Source organism: Gossypium hirsutum, chromosome A06 (genome assembly GCF_007990345.1).
Source record: "Gossypium hirsutum isolate 1008001.06 chromosome A06, Gossypium_hirsutum_v2.1, whole genome shotgun sequence".
Taxonomy (NCBI): Eukaryota; Viridiplantae; Streptophyta; class Magnoliopsida; order Malvales; family Malvaceae; genus Gossypium; species Gossypium hirsutum.
In genome coordinates, this window is record NC_053429.1 from 17527900 (window position 1) to 17548518 (window position 20619).

Sequence of the window (20619 nt, forward strand, 5' to 3'; positions counted from 1 at the left end):
AAAGCAATAGACATTGTAGATGAAATTAGATAATTTTGATTGCTGAGAGATTAAAAAAATAATTTTATCCGAGAGGAGTCTATGTCCTTTCGATTTAAGTTTTTTTAACATTTAATTAAATAAAAAAAATTACATATTTTACCTTCTCAAATATTTATAAGTTAATCAAAAACCATTTTAATATAAAATATTTTATCAACATTCTTAAATAAAATTCATGATATCAATGATAAGCACCAAAGTGTTAATTAATTAATAACAAAGGTAGCTTTACTTAAATGGGAAAGGGAATATACTATTCTTTCCCTTTCCATCCCATTAGTGCCAAATGGTATCTTTGCCAAAGTATATGGCTGCAATTTGCACACTAAAATATTGATCAAATTTTAAATATAACAGATATATGTGAGATTGTCCTGTTTTCTTTTTTCCTGTCTGCTGCCAGTTTCATTGAACCATAGTTTTTTTTTTTTTTTAAGTAAGAATAATTAGGTGAGACTTTTTTAGGAAAATATTAATTAACTTTTTTTACAGTAATTAAGGTAGGTGATGCTTTTTTCTTTAAAATTAATTAAAAATATAATTAAATAATCTATATCATCATGACATCACTAAGTAGTGAAATTATAAATAAAAACAAAATTCTAATTACTTATTAAATAAGGATAAATATATTATTTAATTTGAAATTAATATCAACTATGATATTTTTTTTTACTAAAGATTAAAATCAAGCTCTCGTATTAAGATAATAATATTTTTGCTATTAGATTTCAGAATAATATTAGTTTTTTTCTATAATAATAAAAATTACAGTTAAAAATATTTTTAATTTTTTCTTTTAAAATAAAAAAATAGTAAATATTATTATATTTTAAAAATATATATTTCTTTTCACCCACGTACTAGTAAAAAGAAATGTGACCATGAGGTTTAAATAAGGTTTATATGTAAATTTTTTTAATTAGACTTTAGATCATTTTTAATTTTATTTAGGAATATAGGCTGTTTTTGGGAAAAATGTGTAAAAGCGCTTCTAACTGGGTGCGCTTTCTACACAGTTGGCAGAAAAGCACGCCCAGCTTTCCCTTCAAGTTGCAATTTTTGACTTTTTTAATAAAATTAATTTCTTTGGTTGGATGGTTAAATGTTAATAATTTTGTCCTTAAGTTTCAAGTTTGATTCCTTTCTCACTTACATTTATATTTTTTATTTCATGTTTTAAGCTTCTTTTCCATTTTTTTAATGAATATTTTTAACATATTAGTTTCCTTAGTTAAATGGATAAATAATAATGATTTCATCCTTAAGTCCCATATTCAATTTCTCTTATCTAAACACATTTGTAATTTTTATTTCATATTTTTAAAGTTTTTTAATTAATAAATATATTATTTTTTATTTTTTATTTTAATTCATTTTTTAATTAATAACTCTTTTATTCATAAAATCAAATAATAAATATGTATTTATAAAATAAAAATATATATTTTACATATATCATTATGTTAAAAATATTTAAAATTAATAACTCCTTTATATATAATATAAACATCAACTAATTTTTTGATATATTTTTCTTTATATATAATATTTATATATCAAATATTTATTTCTCCACATATATTGTGGGTATGGTGATTTCAATGAAATGATTATTTCGAATATAATTATTATTTTTATATGTAAAATATTTCAAATATCATTGTTTTTTTCATCCACATTGTGAGTATGATATTTCAAATATTTTTATATGTGAAATATTTCAATTAATTAATTGAAATATCATTAAGTTTATATGTGAAATATATTAAATACATATACAAAAATATTTACTACACTCATGATATGGATTGAAAAATAAATATTACACATATAAAAATTATATTTACTAAAAATAATCATATTTGTAATAATTATTTGATTTTATGAATAAAATATTTATTAATTAAAAATATGAATTAAAATAAAAAATCTAAAAACAATATATTTATTAATTAAAAAAATTGAAACAATATGAAATAAAAATTACAAATGTGTTTAGAAAAGAGGAATTGAGTTTGGGTCAAAAGGATGAAATCATTATTATTTAACCATTTAACTAAGAAATTTAATATGTTAAAAACATTCAATAAAAAGATGAAGAAGAAGAAGAAGCTTAAAACAACATGAAATATAAAATATAAATATGAGTCAGAGAAGATTTAAGCTTGGGACTCAAGGACTAAATAACCAACATTTAACCATCCAACCCAAGAAATTGATTATATTAAAAAAGTCAAAGTTTGTAACTTAAAAGGAAAACGCGCTCAACTCGACGCGCTTTTACACATTTTTTTTAAAAATGACCAATTTCCCTAAATAAAATTAAAAACGGGCTAAAGGCTTAATTAAAAAAAATTTTGACATTCTTCAAATTTAGCCAACCATAAGACTATATTAATTAATTTAATTTCTTTTAGAATAATCATGAGACTGGAATGCTTGACAATTTGAAGGAATTTCAACTTTCAACTCTCAATTAATTGAATCAATCCAAAATAAACCACAATAACTATTTAAAAAAAATAATCTCAAAACTATTTGTATGTATAATTCTATATATGAATTTAGATTTTGTACAATTTTTTATATAAAATTTTAATTTGATTCAATTCTCATAAATTATTAATACAATTATTGATATATGTTTATATATTACATATACTAATAATTATATTTATCTATTATAAAATAATTTGATGATTTATTTCTTTAAATGTATATAATTAAATTAAAATGGAAGTGTTATGTATATATTTGAACCACAATTAAAGTTTATATATTAAATTGAACATCAAATCGAAATTCATGTATAATTTTAAAAAAAATTCAAAAAAGAAAAAAAATTATTGTATTATGAAAGTTTCAAATATTCTTTTTCTATGTTTTGACTTATGAAAAATTCAAAGTGTTTTCCCAAAATTTAATTTGGTAAAATAAGGAGCACAAACATAAAAAGGAAAGTAAAATTTTAAAATGAGTTGTTGGGGATCGAATCGATTAAGCAATGAAAAATTAAAATAATAGAAGAAATTGAGAAATTGAACACATAAATTTAATGTGGAAAAACCTCTTTAAAGAGGATAAAAAATCACGGATAAAGATAATTTTACTATAATGGTAAAAGAACGAATAGTACAAAAGATGGAGATAAAAACTAAACCCCAAAACTCGAAAACAAAGAACCTCAAAACGTAAATACAAAATCCTCAACAAAATTCTCTAAAAGTATTATGAGTTCTAATATTTTAATAGGTGTGTTTTTTAATGTTGTAAAAAAACCTATTTATAAGCTATTATACTAATAAATACTAAAACTGGTAGAAAAAAAACATTTTTTTATTTAACTTGACTTGCAAACAATTTGTTATTTTATTTAATAGGAATTTGGGTCACACAACTCTCATATGAGTCAACTTTAGAGATAATATTATTGAGAGGAATAACCATAAACCTTAGATATATAAAACGTAAAATAAACATGAAAAATATCCAAAACATCTTAAAATAGGTTTTAATTTAATCTTATCATATTTATTTTCCATTGCCATTGACAAACATGATTCACTTTTATAGATATTCTAAAAACAAAAAAAATAAAAAATCTTCTATAAACAATTAGAATGAATAAATGAGAAATAGAATCATAAAGCACAATAGATTAAAACATACATTCAAAATCTCAATACTTCTACCTTACCAACATAGCCTCAAGGTGATTGGTATATGATGGTCGTTGATCAACCTAAAACTTTGAAAGATGAGATTTTCTCTGACATTTCTTATCCCTTACCGGCCACTTCCATTCTATTGGAGGATCTTCTCTCTCCCTTGATTAATATTTTATCCTATTTTGTTCTTGTTAGTTTTTATAAATAAACAAGATTGAATAAAGTAGATACTAATTTTTGTCTATGTCAGCAATTATTATACGTATATGAGTATGTATAGAATGAGGGGTTGTCATGATAATATTTTTGTCGATAAAATGTTTAGGCAGTGATAATACATTGACGGAAACATGAAATAGTATAATAGGAAGATAAAGAAAATGGTTTTGTTTTTGTTTTATTTAGAAGGCAAGTTGGAGAAATATCCAACAAATAATAACAATAAAGAAAGTCCATCCAATCATGTGCTCTAGGTATGCCTCCATTTTCATCAACCCCACCTTAAATCCATCATCATATGTACCACCAAACCAACATACCGGCTATAATTTTTCTCTTTCTTTCTATTTCGCTCATTGAGTTTGTTGTCAGAGGGTTGTTGGTCTGAGGATTGGGTGAAAGCTTTGTCAGGAAGGAAATGGGCAGGAAGTGCTCACATTGTGGAAACATAGGCCATAATTCAAGGACCTGCACCACTTTCAGATCTGCTGCTGCAGGAATGGGATCAGGTGTTAGGCTTTTCGGTGTTCAACTACAACTGGATGTATCTTCACCTTCTGTAGTTTCCAATCATATGATGAAGAAGAGTTTCAGCATGGATTGCTTGTCTTCCTCTCCCTCTCCCTCTTCTTTGTCATCTTCTAGAGTTTCCATCGATGAAAATTCTGATAAAACTTCCATGGGTTATCTATCTGATGGTCTCATGGGCCGATCTCCTGACAGAAAAAAAGGTACCTTCCATATCAATTGTTTACATGTGATGAAAAGAAAGCATATATACGCTTCTTATATTCTGTTTGATAAGATTTGTCCTACTAGTGAGGTGATATGGTTTGTGTATATATATATATATGTAAAATTTCAGGAGTTCCATGGACAGAAGAAGAACACAGAATCTTTCTAATAGGGCTGGAGAAGCTAGGGAAAGGAGACTGGAGAGGCATCTCTAGAAACTTTGTGACAACAAGGACTCCAACCCAAGTTGCAAGCCATGCTCAAAAGTATTTTCTTCGACAGGCAACTCTCAACAAGAAGAACCGACGTTCCAGCCTGTTTGACATGGTACCTTCTTTCTTCAACACCATGGTATTAAATGAAACCATCTGTTTGAGATTCATTTCTTGTTCCAAAACCATGGCAGGTTAGAAGCAATAGTATGGGTGGACCACCTAGTCTTACAACAATCCCTCAACTAGATTTGCATCATCGTCGTCATCATCGTCATCCCATGCCTGTTGATTGCAGTGATTCGCAGACAAATGTGGCGCCTGATTTGGAGCTTACACTTGCCGCCCCAAGGCCGGCTTTAGAAGAAAACAAGTCATCCCCAACAACAACAACTCTCCTTATTAGACCCATTAGTGTTACTTGACAACTTTTCAGTTCATGCTGATAAAGATGAACACAGTACTACAGTAATCAGTAGTAATTATTTAATTAATTAATCCTTGTTAATCATAATTAGTAATATTCCTTTCATTCATCGTCCATGATTGAAGAGAATGTGAATTAGCTTATATTATATACTCAGTTAATTATAAAGTCACAAATGGCAGCAAGTGGTGAGTTTTAGACATTATTGTATTACTGATATGATAACAAATTAGCGCATCTTTTACTCCATCATCTCCTTCAATGAAAAGCCAGAAATTTTGTATCATTTTCCAATGTCCATAGCCCAATTACCTAACCACCTTTTTATGCTTTCTTTTTTGTTCATTCTAAAAGGTGATGATTTGCAGTTTGTGACAACTTTCTTCTCACTTCCATTTTTTTAGTGCTAGCTGTATTAACAGCGACAGTTGTGGAAATGAACCAAAGTGAAATGATCATTGCAGATAAAGGCCCTTTACCTCCCTCTCTTTTAGTTAACATTATATTAATGTGTAAGTTCGCGTAGCTAAGGGGAATAAGGATAAAAACAAAAACAAAAGGCAATGGAATCTCACCATTTGCTATTTTAATGGTGATGCTATGACCCCTTTTAAGGTTGAGTTTAACAATGTTTTTATCTCAAATATGTTTTTGTCTCAAAAGTATGTACTTCTTAAAAGTAATGTTAAACTCGTTCTAAGTGCTTAGCTAATAAATAATCTTTACCATTAATCACGTTTTCCAATTTAGAGTTTAATCTCCTAAAAAAATGATGTTGAATATATTACATACACAAGAGATGTTATTTAATATGATCTGACTTTGCTGCCTACAATCATGTATGAGAGAAAAGTTCACTATAAACTATAAAATGTCTTTCGTTTTTTTATTAAATCAGAGTGAAAGTAAAGACGATGTTGTGATGAGGAATCACGTGACGTCGCAATGACGCGACAATGTTCGAAACAGAAGCAAAGCAAAGGCGACATGACGAGGAGCCTGGGATGTCACAGCAACGCAACAAATTCCAAACTTAAACTAGTTATATTATAATTTCAATAGTGTTACTTTTCTCAATTAAACCCTGATAGTATCTGAGATATTATAGTCATATTAGAATTTTAATCTTAGCCTATTTAAAAGGCCTTAGTAACCCTAGAAAAGGTGGAGAGAATAACACAAGATTAAAGAGAAAAATCAAGAGAGAGAGCCCACTTTATAACTTGATCACCAAGAAATCCTTTTTCCCCAAATATCTTAACATGAACTTAATCAACAAGCAATACTAAACCAGTAGAATTACATCAGAATCAAACTAATTACTAATTTAGTGGCCAGCCCTATGCTAGCTTCTTAATTTCCATTACATGTAATGTAATATTTTTGGGGTTTTTTAATCTTTACAGCTTGTCCATATCCTTCCTCTTCAATATCTCTACAAATTTATGAACACATGTTGATGAAGAGACTGCACTTTTTCATGAAAGGTATTGATACGAGTCACAAAAGCCCAAATTCTTGAAGGCGAGGCCCAATAAGCAAATTCCCAGCCCAATCAAGAAATCCATCCATACTTAGTTGAAAATCAGGCCAAATTGTCAAAGTGGCCCAAGTTGTAAAGTTTTATTTTTATTTTTATTTATTTATTTATTTATTTACTTAGTTTAAATTTTTATGTCAATATTCAGTCCAAGAGTCCTAGATAAAATGACCTTTGACCAAATTTCCATATTAAAATAATTAGGAGTTTTTTTTTATTTTAGTTTTCTAATTAGATTAGGACTAGTTATAAGGCCTATTTAAAGGCATGGCTGTCCACCTTGTTAAACGCTTATCATTATTATTAAAATTTCAGATTTGTTGAGAGCAGAATTTTCTTTGAGTTTTCTCCAAGATTTTTCTCTTGAGTTTTCTTTAGAAGTTGTTTTAACAATCTTGTGATTGTGGGAGCCATCTTCAACCTTCTTCTTGCCATTGATATTCTTTGGAGGGGAGATTAGAGCCGTTTGAAGGGAGTTGTGAGATCTTTCGAGATTTCAAGGCTTCTTAGGACTTATCTTTTAATTTCTTACTGTCAATTCTTTCTTTATTTCTACTTATGCTGAATCATTATCTAATCTATTTTCTGTTCTTATTGTGTTTTCAGCCTTTTTCTATCTTAAGGAATCAGCCCAAAAATCCCCAATTTCTAGGGTTTTTCCATACTCTTTTTGGGTGAAATTAGATTGTCGAAATTTGGAGAAAACTATCTTGGCGTTCAATTGGGCAGAATCACAATCTCCTTGAGGGTTTCAAGAACCCTAACACTTATTTCTATTCTCAATTTGATTCTTTGCTGATTTGGAGATTTTATTTCAGATCTGAAAATTCAAAAATCTAATCTTTTAATTTTCTGTTTCGTTTCAGATCTAATTGTTTAGGGTTTTCGTAGGAGTTTCCCGTGACTTGGCAACTCGATCTTGGTCCGCGCGCAACCCCGTATCATTTGGTATCAGATTTTGGGCGTTTTGGGTGTTCTTGGTTGATTTCTAAACTGATCTCAATATTTTAAAGCAAAAACAGCAGTTTTACCCAGAAAAATCTTTCAAAAAAATTTTATTTGAGTGGGTAAACGTTGTCAAATTGATCTAAAATTTTACATACATATTTGTCGCACTATGATTGAATATAAAAAATTTATTCCTGCAAAAAAATCAGTCAAAAAAGTCAAAAATCGAAAAAAAGACGAAATCCAATAAAAATTTTAAAAAAATTCAGCGGGTTGAGTTTGGTGCCCAAACTTTCCAGATCAAAAATTAAATATTTAAGGACATTCGAGATTTAATTTTGTGATTTTTTGAGATCGGGAACACCTCGAACGAAGTTGTCAAGTTACTTCACAGTTTTTCGGGTTTTCTGTTTTCAGCAATTTTTATTGATTCTTAGCTGTAGGTTTTCATTTGTTTGCTTTTTATTATCCTTTTAAAATATCTAACACCTTCTTGTTTCTTGTGTTAGTAGGATTTAAACGTGTGCACAATCCTTCCTCGGTGCAACACGAATCACTTGGTGTCTCGTCAGTTTTTGTCATCCTAGTGCAAATTAGGATTCTTTGGTAGTTTGGTTCACACTCTCTAATTGGTTGATATAAACTCTGATAAAGAACTCACAAGATTGAATTCGACCTCATTGAGAATTTGATTTTTCTTTTTGAGTGATTAATGGTGAGGTTTGCTAACTTTTATTTTTGAGTGTTGAGTGTTTATTTTTTACAGGTTTTGAAGATGTCTAAAGGTGATAATAATGATGCACTTATGAAAGTCCAACAATAGTTAGACAGACATACTGCTGCAATCACACAAATAAATGCTACACTTCAAGCATTGAATACTACTTTGAATGAGGTACGAGTGAATCAAAAACATCAATATCGAGATCCAATTAAGGAAGATAGGGATAACCAGCCCCATAGGTGCAACCCTCAACGTGTCCCTAGAATGGATGATGATTGTCATGATCATGGACAATCATCTTTGGCAAAACCAAAGAGCGAGCAGCAACGAGAACATCTCTTTCATACTCGCTGCCACGTACAAGGTAAGCTTTGTAGAGTTATTATTGATGGTGAAAGTTGCTCGAACATAGCCAGCACGACGATGGTGGAAAAGCTTTGCTTAACCACTACCAAGCATCCACAACCTTATCAACTACAAGGGTTTAGCAACGAAGGCCAATTTAGGGTCACTCAACAAGTGCACATCGCCTTTTCTATCGGTAAGTATCAAGACGAAGTTGTGTGCGACGTAATGCCTATTCAAGCCTGCCATTTGTTGCTAGGAGAACCGTGGCAACTGGATCGAAAAGTCACTCACGATGGTCGTACCAATAGGTATTCTTTCAAGAATCAAGGAAAGAAACTCACCTTAGTGCCGCTCACTCTGGAACAAGTCCATGAGGACCAAATCAAACTGAAAAATTCTGTTAAAACAAGTGAGGAAAAAGAAAAAGAGAATGAAAAAGAGCAAAAAGAGATTGAGAGTGAAAAAGAAATTGAAGAAAGAAGAGAAAATGAATTAGAAAAAGAAACAAAAGAAAAAGACGTAGAAAGGGTAGTGAGGAATGTTTCCACTAACCAATATATGAATTTTTCTTGTGTTGCTACTTTTCAGGTTCCCGAAAGATCGAAAGATAACTTTCAACTTCAATACCTCTCAAATGAAAGACGCTTTCATACGATCAACTTAAGTAAAGATGAAATCACACTACATGATCCCGAAGGTAAGCGAGGTAAGGAAATTTTAGAAACCGAGTCCAGTGCAGATTTGAAAATTATTGATAAAACTTTTGGTGACTTAGTTCTTAAAAGATCCCCTCATTTTGATCCGATTAATTGTTACTCTTCGATTGTGGTTGATAAAGTCATTACGAAAAGAAGCGTGATTTGTTATTCTCTTGATTTACCTTGTGTAAAATCCTTGAATTTGTCCAAATCTGTTTTGGAGAATAAGGTAACGAAATTTTCCAAATTTGTTTTCAATTTATATTCGTGCCTTAAACAGTTTATGTGGTTGTACATGAAGTTTGAGTTCCATTTGACAAACGTTAACTCAACAACGAAGATTCGACTACACTATGCCCCCGATGAGCGAAGGTTTGTTTTAAATGAAAAAGGTAAAATCGACCCTTATTCTTCTGCTTATCGAGGTAAGATGCTTGAAACCTTTGAAACACTTTTGTACTCCTCGGATAGTGATAAAGATCGTGTTGATGAACACTTAGATCGAAACGTGCTTGACTGTCCTATTTTATTTATTGATGATCTATCTGTTTTGATGGTTGATAAAAAGATTCTTGTTTTTGATAATGCATGTGTGAGTGAATCTATAGACCGTCGATTAATGCATGGTATGATTATGCAACTCTGTGAACCATGTGAATCTTTTCAAATACCTACTTGTGACGATTATGTTTACCATTTGATTTATTACTCGCAATTTATTCATGGTTTGTGGGAACAATGTGAGACGACTGAATGCCTTAAAACATGTCCATCTTTGTTTCAAATATTTGACGAGGCAGTGGTGAGTAAATTAGATTGTTTGCATGGTAATCTGAATCTGTCCATTCACATGCGTTATACCTGTTCTATTATGCTTATGATTGGACTACAAGCTTATTTCCGTTGCTATTTACTATCTCATGGCTATTCTTCTCAGTGGACTCAATTGCCATTATTCCGGTTCGATAGAGGAAAGTCGAGTTCATTTGATTTTTCAGATTCGAGGACGAATCTTTTTGAGGAAGGGGGGAATGATACGAGTCACAAAAGCCCAAATTCTTGAAGGCGAGGCCCAATAAGCAAATTCCCAGCCCAATCAAGAAATCCATCCATACTTAGTTGAAAATCAGGCCAAATTGTCAAAGTGGCCCAAGTTGTAAAGTTTTATTTTTATTTTTATTTATTTATTTATTTATTTACTTAGTTTAAATTTTTATGTCAATATTCAGTCCAAGAGTCCTAGATAAAATGACCTTTGACCAAATTTCCATATTAAAATAATTAGGAGTTTTTTTTATTTTAGTTTTCTAATTAGATTAGGACTAGTTATAAGGCCTATTTAAAGGCATGGCTGTCCACCTTGTTAAACACTTATCATTATTATTAAAATTTCAGATTTGTTGAGAGCAGAATTTTCTTTGAGTTTTCTCCAAGATTTTTCTCTTGAGTTTTCTTTAGAAGTTGTTTTAACAATCTTGTGATTGTGGGAGCCATCTTCAACCTTCTTCTTGCCATTGATATTCTTTGGAGGGGAGATTAGAGCCGTTTGAAGGGAGTTGTGAGATCTTTCGAGATTTCAAGGCTTCTTAGGACTTATCTTTTAATTTCTTACTGTCAATTCTTTCTTTATTTCTACTTGTGCTGAATCATTATCTAATCTATTTTCTGTTCTTATTGTGTTTTCAGCCTTTTTCTATCTTAAGGAATCAGCCCAAAAATCCCCAATTTCTAGGGTTTTTCCATACTCTTTTTGGGTGAAATTAGATTGTCGAAATTTGGGGAAAACTATCTTGGTGTTCAATTGGGCAGAATCACAATCTCCTTGAGGGTTTCAAGAACCCTAACACTTATTTCTATTCTCAATTTGATTCTTTGCTGATTTGGGGATTTTATTTCAGATCTAAAAATTCAAAAATCTAATCTTTTAATTTTTTGTTTCGTTTCAGATCTAATTGTTTAGGGTTTTCGTAGGAGTTTCCCGTGACTTGGCAACTCGATCTTGGTCCGCGTGCAACCCCGTATCAGGTATATTCATGGCACATGATAAATGACGTTGGTGAATGAATACATAAGAAAAGACAAGGTATTTCTTGTCCCTTACCATGAAATCGGGACCATGCTATTGGCTTTCTCCCTAAATTCGAAAATTCAGCCTGTTATTGGGTCCTTATCTCCAAGACAGAAAAAAAAAAAACAACTTTCATCGCATTAAAAGCAAAGGAATTAAAAACTTAAAAGATCCTCATATATGTCACTATGTGTGTGGCCTCTGCTAATTAACAAATCCTGAGAACGAAATTTTATAATACAGACCCTTTTTATAGTGCTAGTTAATGAAATTTTTACAGTTCCAGTAATCAAGTAAAAGAGACTTTAACATTGTTAAAATATAAAATGTTTTTTTTTTTGAAAGTTGAATGAAATGTAAGATTTGAAGAGCTTTGACATCATTAAAACATTTGTTTTGATTGAAGGTGGGACCAAAACCTCGAGTTGTCTTATAAGGATATTATTATTAGATGAAATGACTCAATAAAATCTGTGCAAAAAGTTTTAGCAACGAAACAAAAACAAAAAGCTGTGTGACTAGAAACATGACACATTTCTAAAACTATTATTATTATCATCATTATTATCATCATCATCATCATCATCATCATCATTATTGTTATTATTATTATTATTATTCATATTTATTGTGGAGTGTGTCTTGTATTTTTAGACACTTTTAGATAGTTTATATCACGACACAAAGATTTTAATATCGCAATGCCAAAGTTAGTCGACGACGTCATGACGAGAAAAAATTGACATCATGATGACAGGCGATGTCGTGACGAGGTGGATGAGAACATTATGACGTGACAACGTGTTTCTTACAAAACCCAGTTTCTTCTCCTAGTTGAACTCTACTATTTTCTCTCAGTCGAGTTCTGATTACTTTAGGGATATTTAGTGTAATTATACCTCAATTTTATCTTATTTAAATGGGTCGTTGTATCCCTGTTTTGAGAGGCCAATTAAAAAGGCAATTAAAGATGTAGTAATACAATATTTTTCTTTTAGGGCGATAAGATGTAATCACAAATGAATTTTGATAAGAGTTTTCGTAGTAATTATGGACAAAATTTTGTACCATTTTGAAAGAACTTTGTGAGAGTTAGGGTTATGTTTTTGGGGTTTGAATTTGTATGTTTAACACATTTAGGTTTATTATTTTTTTATTTTGTACTCTCATTTGTTTATTCATTTAATGAAAAATTGAAGCTTCCTTTACTCGTGATTTTTATTCTATTTAGAGGAGTATTCCACATAATATTTGTGTATTCGATCTTCTCTACATTTTTATTTCATTGTTTATACGGGTCGATCCCCAACATTTACAACTCAACATTTACAACTAACTCAATTTTTTTTTATAAAAACAATTCATTACTTACTCATATACAATAAATATAACTATTCTTCCAACCTGCATCATCTAATACCATTAGACAAAAAAATTGGGGGTCTTATATAAATATTGACATATTAATTTTGTATTATTATTTTAGTATGGGTTGTATTTTAATTTTGTTTTTGCAGCTGGAGCAAATTTTGACTCAGCTTCCTAAAACTTTGAAGATAAGGAAATGAAGCATGTCCACAAGCTTAAAAAATAATAATTTGGAATAGTATATAACATTAATGACCATATTGGAACAGTATTAGCATTGATTTTTGCCATTTTGTTGCCGAATGGGAAACCATTGAAAGGGCTGGGGGACCTCTCTATGCTGGAATCTAGCTCTATAATAACTTCTCTCATGGCGGTATTGTATGGCAAAGAAATAATATATAAATAGTATAATACATATAATACATAGGAAAATCCAAAGGCAACTGAGATTCTACAAGGATTTCTATATATACGTAGCTTCCCTGGCTCCCACTCACACTCAAATCTTGTTTGTCTGTCTGTGTGTCTGATGGATTAGATTTGTCCAAAATTGAAAAATCATACGATTCATCACAATTATGATCTTCACCTTTAACACACAGTGTGACCTTTCAACAACCAAGGACATGTTTTAATTACTGGCTACCTGTACATATCAATGAGGTGTCATCTTCTTTGGAAGCTTTTGTTTTGTTTTGGCTGCCAAGCAACCAACCTTTTTATCTATATCCACATCCTTTCCCATCTCTTTTCTAAGATGCAACTTTAGATTTGTTTTTCTTTTGGAATATGGATGATTTTCTAAAAAAAAAGAGTTAAAATTTTTTTATTTGTTTTAAAGGAAAATTATAAAAACAATCATTTTTGTTTGTCTCATATTACATTTTAGTCACTTATGTTTTAAATGTTATGTTTTAGTCACTTACGTTATCGTTTGTTTATGAAGTGGTCACTCTGTAGTTAAGCTCTGTTACCTCCTCAATGACAATCCTTCGTGGCAGTTCAAATAAGTTTTAAATTTCAACTTGGATGTCCAACTGGGATGAGAATAAATTTTTAATTAAATAAATTCTGTGGGGAAGTAGAAATTGTTCTAGGTGTGTTACATTTACTGAGGTCACGAGCTTTTGTTTCTTTCTATTTATTGTGGTTGTATACTTATTCCATTTTTTGAGCTCGATTTGACAAAACTAAGAAACCTCAAATTTCCATCACACCAACCAACAACTTGATCTTGTCGTTTGAACTATCTTCAAAGCAAGTACACATTTCTTCCTCAGTTGATACAATTTCACGGACATATTTACTGAGCTGAACAACTCATGCTCATAATTCGAAATTGATTTATTTCTCTGTTTCAATTCAAGGAATTCATTGTTCTTCTTATCAAGATATTGTTTGCGGATGTATTTCTTTCAAAACTCAATTTTGAAGAATTCCTAGTTAGTATTTTCTTTCGGTACAACCGTAACTAGATTTGATCTCCAATGAAAAGCCTCCTCTTTTAACAGTGACACTACACATCTCAAACAATCTTCGAGAGGACACAACATTTCATCTAGAACTCTTTGTGTGTGTTCTAACCAATACTCGGCTCTGGCTGGATCATCACACACTTTACCACTAAACTTTTAAGCTCGGCATTTTTGGACTTTATCAATAGAAATTTTGTGGGTATTATGTTGTATAGGACTTTAAGGACAAGGGGGTGGAGGTCATTGAGCCGAGGAATTGACTCTCACATACACGTTAAACATATCACTCATCGTATTAAGAAAGGTACTGTGAGCCTCTTCTTTAGGCTCTTGAAATTTGGTCACATTATGAGCAGCTCATTGATCGGTGGTTGGAACTTAACTCAAAACTCCGTCGGAATCAGCTCGATTAGATTTAGTTGACAACTTTAATTTATAAGAAAATAAGTCAAACTGATCGTAAGTCATCACACTATCATAGGTTATAAAGTGTCATGTATTTCTAGACTCAATACATGCTGTAACTCTGATACCACTAAATGTAACACCCTAACCCGTTTCCATTGTCGAATTAAGGTTATGTGATATTACAACAATTAACAAGACCAATAATACAATAACACAATTCAAAGATTAATTTAAACATTATAAATTAATAAACAATCATCGTTCATAACATACATTCAAAAATTAGACTTAAATCGAGCATTCAGAACCTTAAAATCAGTTTAGAAATGAATATGGACTAATATGAAACAAAATAGAAAAATATGGCAAAAACTGAAAAAAGGGGTCACAATGTTACCAGGCCGTATAACTCTTTGAGACTATGTGGGCAATCCTGCACCAAAAATCAAATAGGCCATATGGCTATGTGGGGTGACCGTATGTGTAACACCCCTAACCCATATCCGTTGTCGAACTAGGGTTAAAGGCATTACTGGACAAAATCAAAACTATAACATTCATTTCATAAACATTGAAGCATTAAAGATCGATCAACAATATATAGAGTCCCTTACATAGGTCATCGAGACCTTAAATATGTATTAGAAAAGGGTTGGGACTAAACCGAACACATACAAAATTTCTCTAAAATTTAAACATTTCTCAAACAAGTACAGGTCACATGCTCATGTGAACAGGCCGTCTGCCTCACACGGCTTTAGACACGTCCGTGTGTCTAGATCGTGCCAAAACAGGGCATATATACTGACTTGTTCACACGACCACAAGACACACCCGTGTGCTTTGGCCGTGGTTGAATCTGACTTGGGCCACACGGCTAGCCACATGCCCGTGTGCCTTGGCCGTGATCGAGCCTGACTTACAATTGTAGGGTACCCCAGGGGGCACACGACCGTGCCACATAGCCATGTGTCACATACGGCTGAGACACACGCCCGTGTCTCTACCCGTGTGGAAAAAAATAGGCCATTTGAATAGCCAATTTGCCACCCCAATTTGGGTCAACCTACAAACACCAAACCAAGCATATTTGTACAACATTATATGACCAATTCACAACCAAAACATAAGCCATTCATGATATATCATTGCCAATCAAATACATACTCATAAGCCTTACCAATCTATATCAAACATAAGTCAAAAGCTTGTCAAAACATTTCTTTCTATACATCATTCAATTCCAATCTAAAGCTTGTCAAAACTTACCATCATTTACCATTTCTTTTATCCAAATCAGACATATCAAATATAACATATTGCATCACATATCCTTTACCAAAACCATAACATATCCACAACCATATCAAACCATATCACATGGCTAAATATAAACATTACAAAACCTATCCAAAGTACTTCTAGCCTATACATGTCATACTTTACTATATACATTTTCAAAAGGTACCAAAATGAGATTCGATAGTATGATGACCATCCTAGACAATCCTCGAACTCACAGTAGCTTCGATATCTATAAAACAATGCAAACATACATAGAATAAGCTTTCAAAAGCTTAGTAAGCTCATATAAAAAATCATCAACAGTATATAAAATATAAAACATCAACACATGAGTACTTATAACTTCTCAATTCATCTATCAATTTTAAGCCAACACCATCCATATGTTCTTACCAATTCAATGAACTTTATAAGAATAATACCATCTACCACATAGGTATCATACGTACCTATACCTTCCCGAATTCATTCATTTTTATTCTCACCTCTTATTCGGATATTTTAAGACTTTCTGAAATTACCAATGCTTTAAACATCCGCACACTTAATGCTTTAAAGATTAGCCAAAGCTATAATAATTCTACACACTTAGTGCCATTTCAATTAACTGAAGCTATCTCGGTATCTCACACTTAGTGCCTCATATAGCTGAAGCTAGTTTAAATCGCACACTTAGTGCCAAATACCATTGATTAATCATCGTATTCCTCCAAACAATATATATACAATCTATGTATAATCAAAACACCAAAACATACTTGCAATATCAAGTTTTACGTACGAACTTACCTCGTACTCGAAATTGTCGACTCGGACAGTTTACTCTATAATCTTCGACTTCCCTCAGTCTAAATCTGAATTCCTCTTTTCTTGATCTATATGTATTCAAAATTAACCCTTTTATTCACCAAATAATTCATATCAATCCATAAACATTCATTTAGGGCATTTTACAATTTAACCCTCACATTTTGACATTTTAGTCCCTAATTCACAAAATCATAAAATACGCAAAGTTTGCTTGTATACTAGCTTAGTCGAATTTTCATAGCTCTCATACAAGTCCAAAAATTTCATTTATTTCACATTTTAGTCCCTCAAAATAACATTTTTACAATTTAGCCCAAATTACTCAATTTCATCAAAAATCCAAAGACAAAACATGTAAACCCAACATCAGACTTTCTTATTTCATCATATAACATCACAAAGCTCATGAATTCATCCACGGCACATTTCAAAATCACCAAAAAAATTAGAAATTGAGGCATGGGTTCGATAATACACGAACCAACGATTACAAAAACATAGAAATAATAAAAAACCAAGCAAAACGCATACCTAATTCACCAATTCAAAGTGTTGAACCCTAAGTGAGATTTTCTCTTTTATTTTCTTTTCAATTTTGGTGGATGAACACATAAATTAACATGTTTTCTTGTTTTTGTTTTATTAATATTAATATATTAACTAAATGACCATTTTGCCCTTTGTTATAAAATTATTCATTTACCTAACACATGCCCTTTTATGTCTATTCAAACTTCCAATAGTCAAATAACCACATAAAGACCTCACAATTATAAAGCCAAGTCAAATAGGCACTTTTAACATCTAGCACACAGCTTTTACATTCTATGCGATTAAGTCTTTTTTCAAAATTAAACACACAAACGATTAAATTTCTAGACGAAACTTTCACACATGCTAATTCACATATTTTAAGCATGGAAAATAATATTAAAACATTTATCTGACTTGAATTTGTGGTTCTGAAACTACTATTCTGACTAGGGTCAAAATCGGACTGTTATAGTGTGTGGCACACGATTGTGCGGCACACGATTGTGCGGCAAACCGTGTCCTAGGTCGTGTGCACCTAAAATAACTTCAAAACCAAGCCATTTCAACTACCATTTCTTAGGTTCCAAGCCATACTATTTCCATCCATTTTTATCTATTCAAAACACATTTAAACATGCCAAAACATACTAAAAACGTCCAACCTAAGTGTCTAACTAATATGTCCTTATTGGCACCCTAGTTCAAGTATTAAACCATTACACATTCTTCAATCACAATTATGTACTTAATATTCATACCATTGTAGCTTACCATATTTCAAACCAATCACACAAAGCATTAATCAATTTACTCATAAGCACATATATATACCATCAATTATCAAACCAACCAAAATGCCATTAAAGGTTTACATCAATACACATATTTCATAATTCAAATGGAACAAAACATGACCGCATGATCAACAACATGCATATACCAAAGCCCAATTTACATGCCACTTATAACCGGCCAAAATAAACGTATAACTACCGAAAGAGTTGACAGATAATGTGATCTCCAAAAGCAATCCAATTGACAGCTCATATCTGATGATCTACAAAAAAGAAAAACCAAATAGAGTAAGGTTAAGTAAAGCTTAGTAAGTCCGTATTAAACTTAAACTTAAACTTACTGTAATTGTTATAACTAAAACATTTCACAAATTAACTTTATTAACAAGGTCACGAGTTCATTTATTTCCTACACACCACAAATCTCACAAGGTTATTGAGTTCACAAATACAAAACATATAACTTTATCATGTCATAATCATTACAAGTAAACACATTTAAAACTCAATTCAACCATCACCTATTCATTTAACAACTCACATTTCATTTCAAATATCTATATCCAATGTTCCATTTCATAATCTATTTCCATATAACTGATTCATATAACCATTTCATATATCATATTTCATATAATCGATTCATATAACCATTTCATATATCATTTTTCATATAATTGATTCGTATAACCATTTCATATATTTATTTTCATATAACCATTTCATATATCATTTTTTTCACCCGATGAACCAAATGAAATAACGTCGGATACATGGGAATGATGCTCATACAAGCTGTAAAATGGGCCTACCCACACGAGCTACGAGTCGAGATGTTAGGCTAAATGATGCTGCTCACACGAGTTGTGGAGAATCCGCAACAAATGCAGAACCTCAACCATCTGTAGGACATCCAAGACCAGCACTCGAAACGACAAATAACCCTAATGACATGTCATTTGTATCTTAAGTATTTGATAAACCATAATTTATACATATTTTTTTACCTAATGCTTAGTATATTTTTGGATGAATTATCCTTAGATTTGGTGAATCCAATGCTCCTAACCCTTTAATTTCATGTTTTATACTTAGGTAAGCATAAAAGAGTAAAAAGAGTGAGAAACGTCCGAAAATAGAGAAAATAGACCCACATGGGAAATCAACACGGCCTGGATTTCCTCACACGGGTAAGCCACACAGCCGTGTCCATTTGGCAGGATCGAAGCACAATTTACACGGGTAGACCACACGCTTGTGCCTATTTAACAGCCTTGACCACGGTTTGAAGCAATCACACACGGGCGTGTCCCTGTCGAGCCCAAGTATAGTCCTATTCGGAAAAGGCCACTTTTGAGGGCTCTTAGGCATTCTAAAGCCTATTTAAACACTTGAGGAGGCACTAGAAAGGGGGACACGGAGTAGGAGGCAAGGAATTACTCAAGGAAGGCCGATTGATCCATCTTAGAAGCCGGATTCATCGTCAAGACTGAAGATCTCCCTTCAATTTCTTTAAGGAGTTTTGGATTTTCTTTATGTTTTGTTATCTTTATTCTTTTGAGATGTTTTCTTTCATAATTATGAACTAAACCCCCTAAATACCTAAGGGGAATGAAACCTAAGACGAACCTTGTTATTATTATCTGAATTGTATGATAAATATTTGATTTGTTCTTAATTCTTTTTTTAATATTCCAGGATATTGATTCAAGTTTACGCGCTTATTCAGAGGAGCAAAAGTCCTTGTCTAAGAGTAAATTTGTCATAATTAAGCGGAGTTGATTGCAAGCCTAGAGATAGGGTGACAAGATTTTGTCGGATTAGGGTGAAACCTAATAAGGGAGTCCATAGATCGAGTTAATGCAACACTAGGGTGTTAATTAGAAAGAGATTTCAATTAATCAACCTAGGTTAGACGTTATTAGTCTCGAGAGAGACAATAATATAACTTAGGGATTTCTACAGATCAAGTCAAATGAATAAATCATCTGATTCAGAGTCAAATAATAAGTGAAGTCTAGGTGGATTTTTCCTTGGGTGTTGTCTTCATCAATCGAGTTTTCCCAAAAGCTTTTCCCCAATTTTCTCTCTGTGCACCCTTAGTTTAGTTAATTAGTTTAGATAAACAAATCCCTTAATTTTTAGGCAAGATAATAAAAAGAAAGTAATTACTAGTACTCTTGGTTCCTTTGGGTTTGACAATCTGGTTTTGCTAAAGCTATACTACTATTCGATAGGTACATTTGCCTTCATCGTGATAGTAGTTAGTTTCAAGAGCAATTAATTATAA

At 31.5% G+C, this 20619-nt stretch overlaps 1 protein-coding gene across 1 annotated transcript; it reads left to right on the forward strand.

The window, feature by feature from the left end:
• Positions 1-3797: 3797 nt before the first annotated feature.
• Positions 3798-5592, forward strand: LOC107962763 (transcription factor MYBS3). The gene is made up of 3 exons (XM_016899262.2): positions 3798-4663; positions 4798-4994; positions 5074-5592. Exons 1-3 carry the CDS (start codon positions 4351-4353, stop codon positions 5302-5304), a joined length of 741 nt encoding a protein of 246 aa, XP_016754751.1. The 5' UTR covers positions 3798-4350; the 3' UTR covers positions 5305-5592.
• The last annotated feature ends 15027 nt before the right edge of the window (positions 5593-20619 follow it).

What these genes read in the sequence shown, in the direction of transcription:
- LOC107962763 (XM_016899262.2), top strand. Translation starts at nt 4,351, where the DNA reads ATGGGCAGGAAGTGCTCACATTGTGGAAACATAGGCCATAATTCAAGG. An exon ending in ATCTCCTGACAGAAAAAAAG is followed by an intron (nt 4,664 to 4,797) that starts GTACCTTCCATA and finishes GTAAAATTTCAG; the next exon opens with GAGTTCCATGGACAGAAGAA. An exon ending in GTTCCAGCCTGTTTGACATG is followed by an intron (nt 4,995 to 5,073) that starts GTACCTTCTTTC and finishes AAACCATGGCAG; the next exon opens with GTTAGAAGCAATAGTATGGG.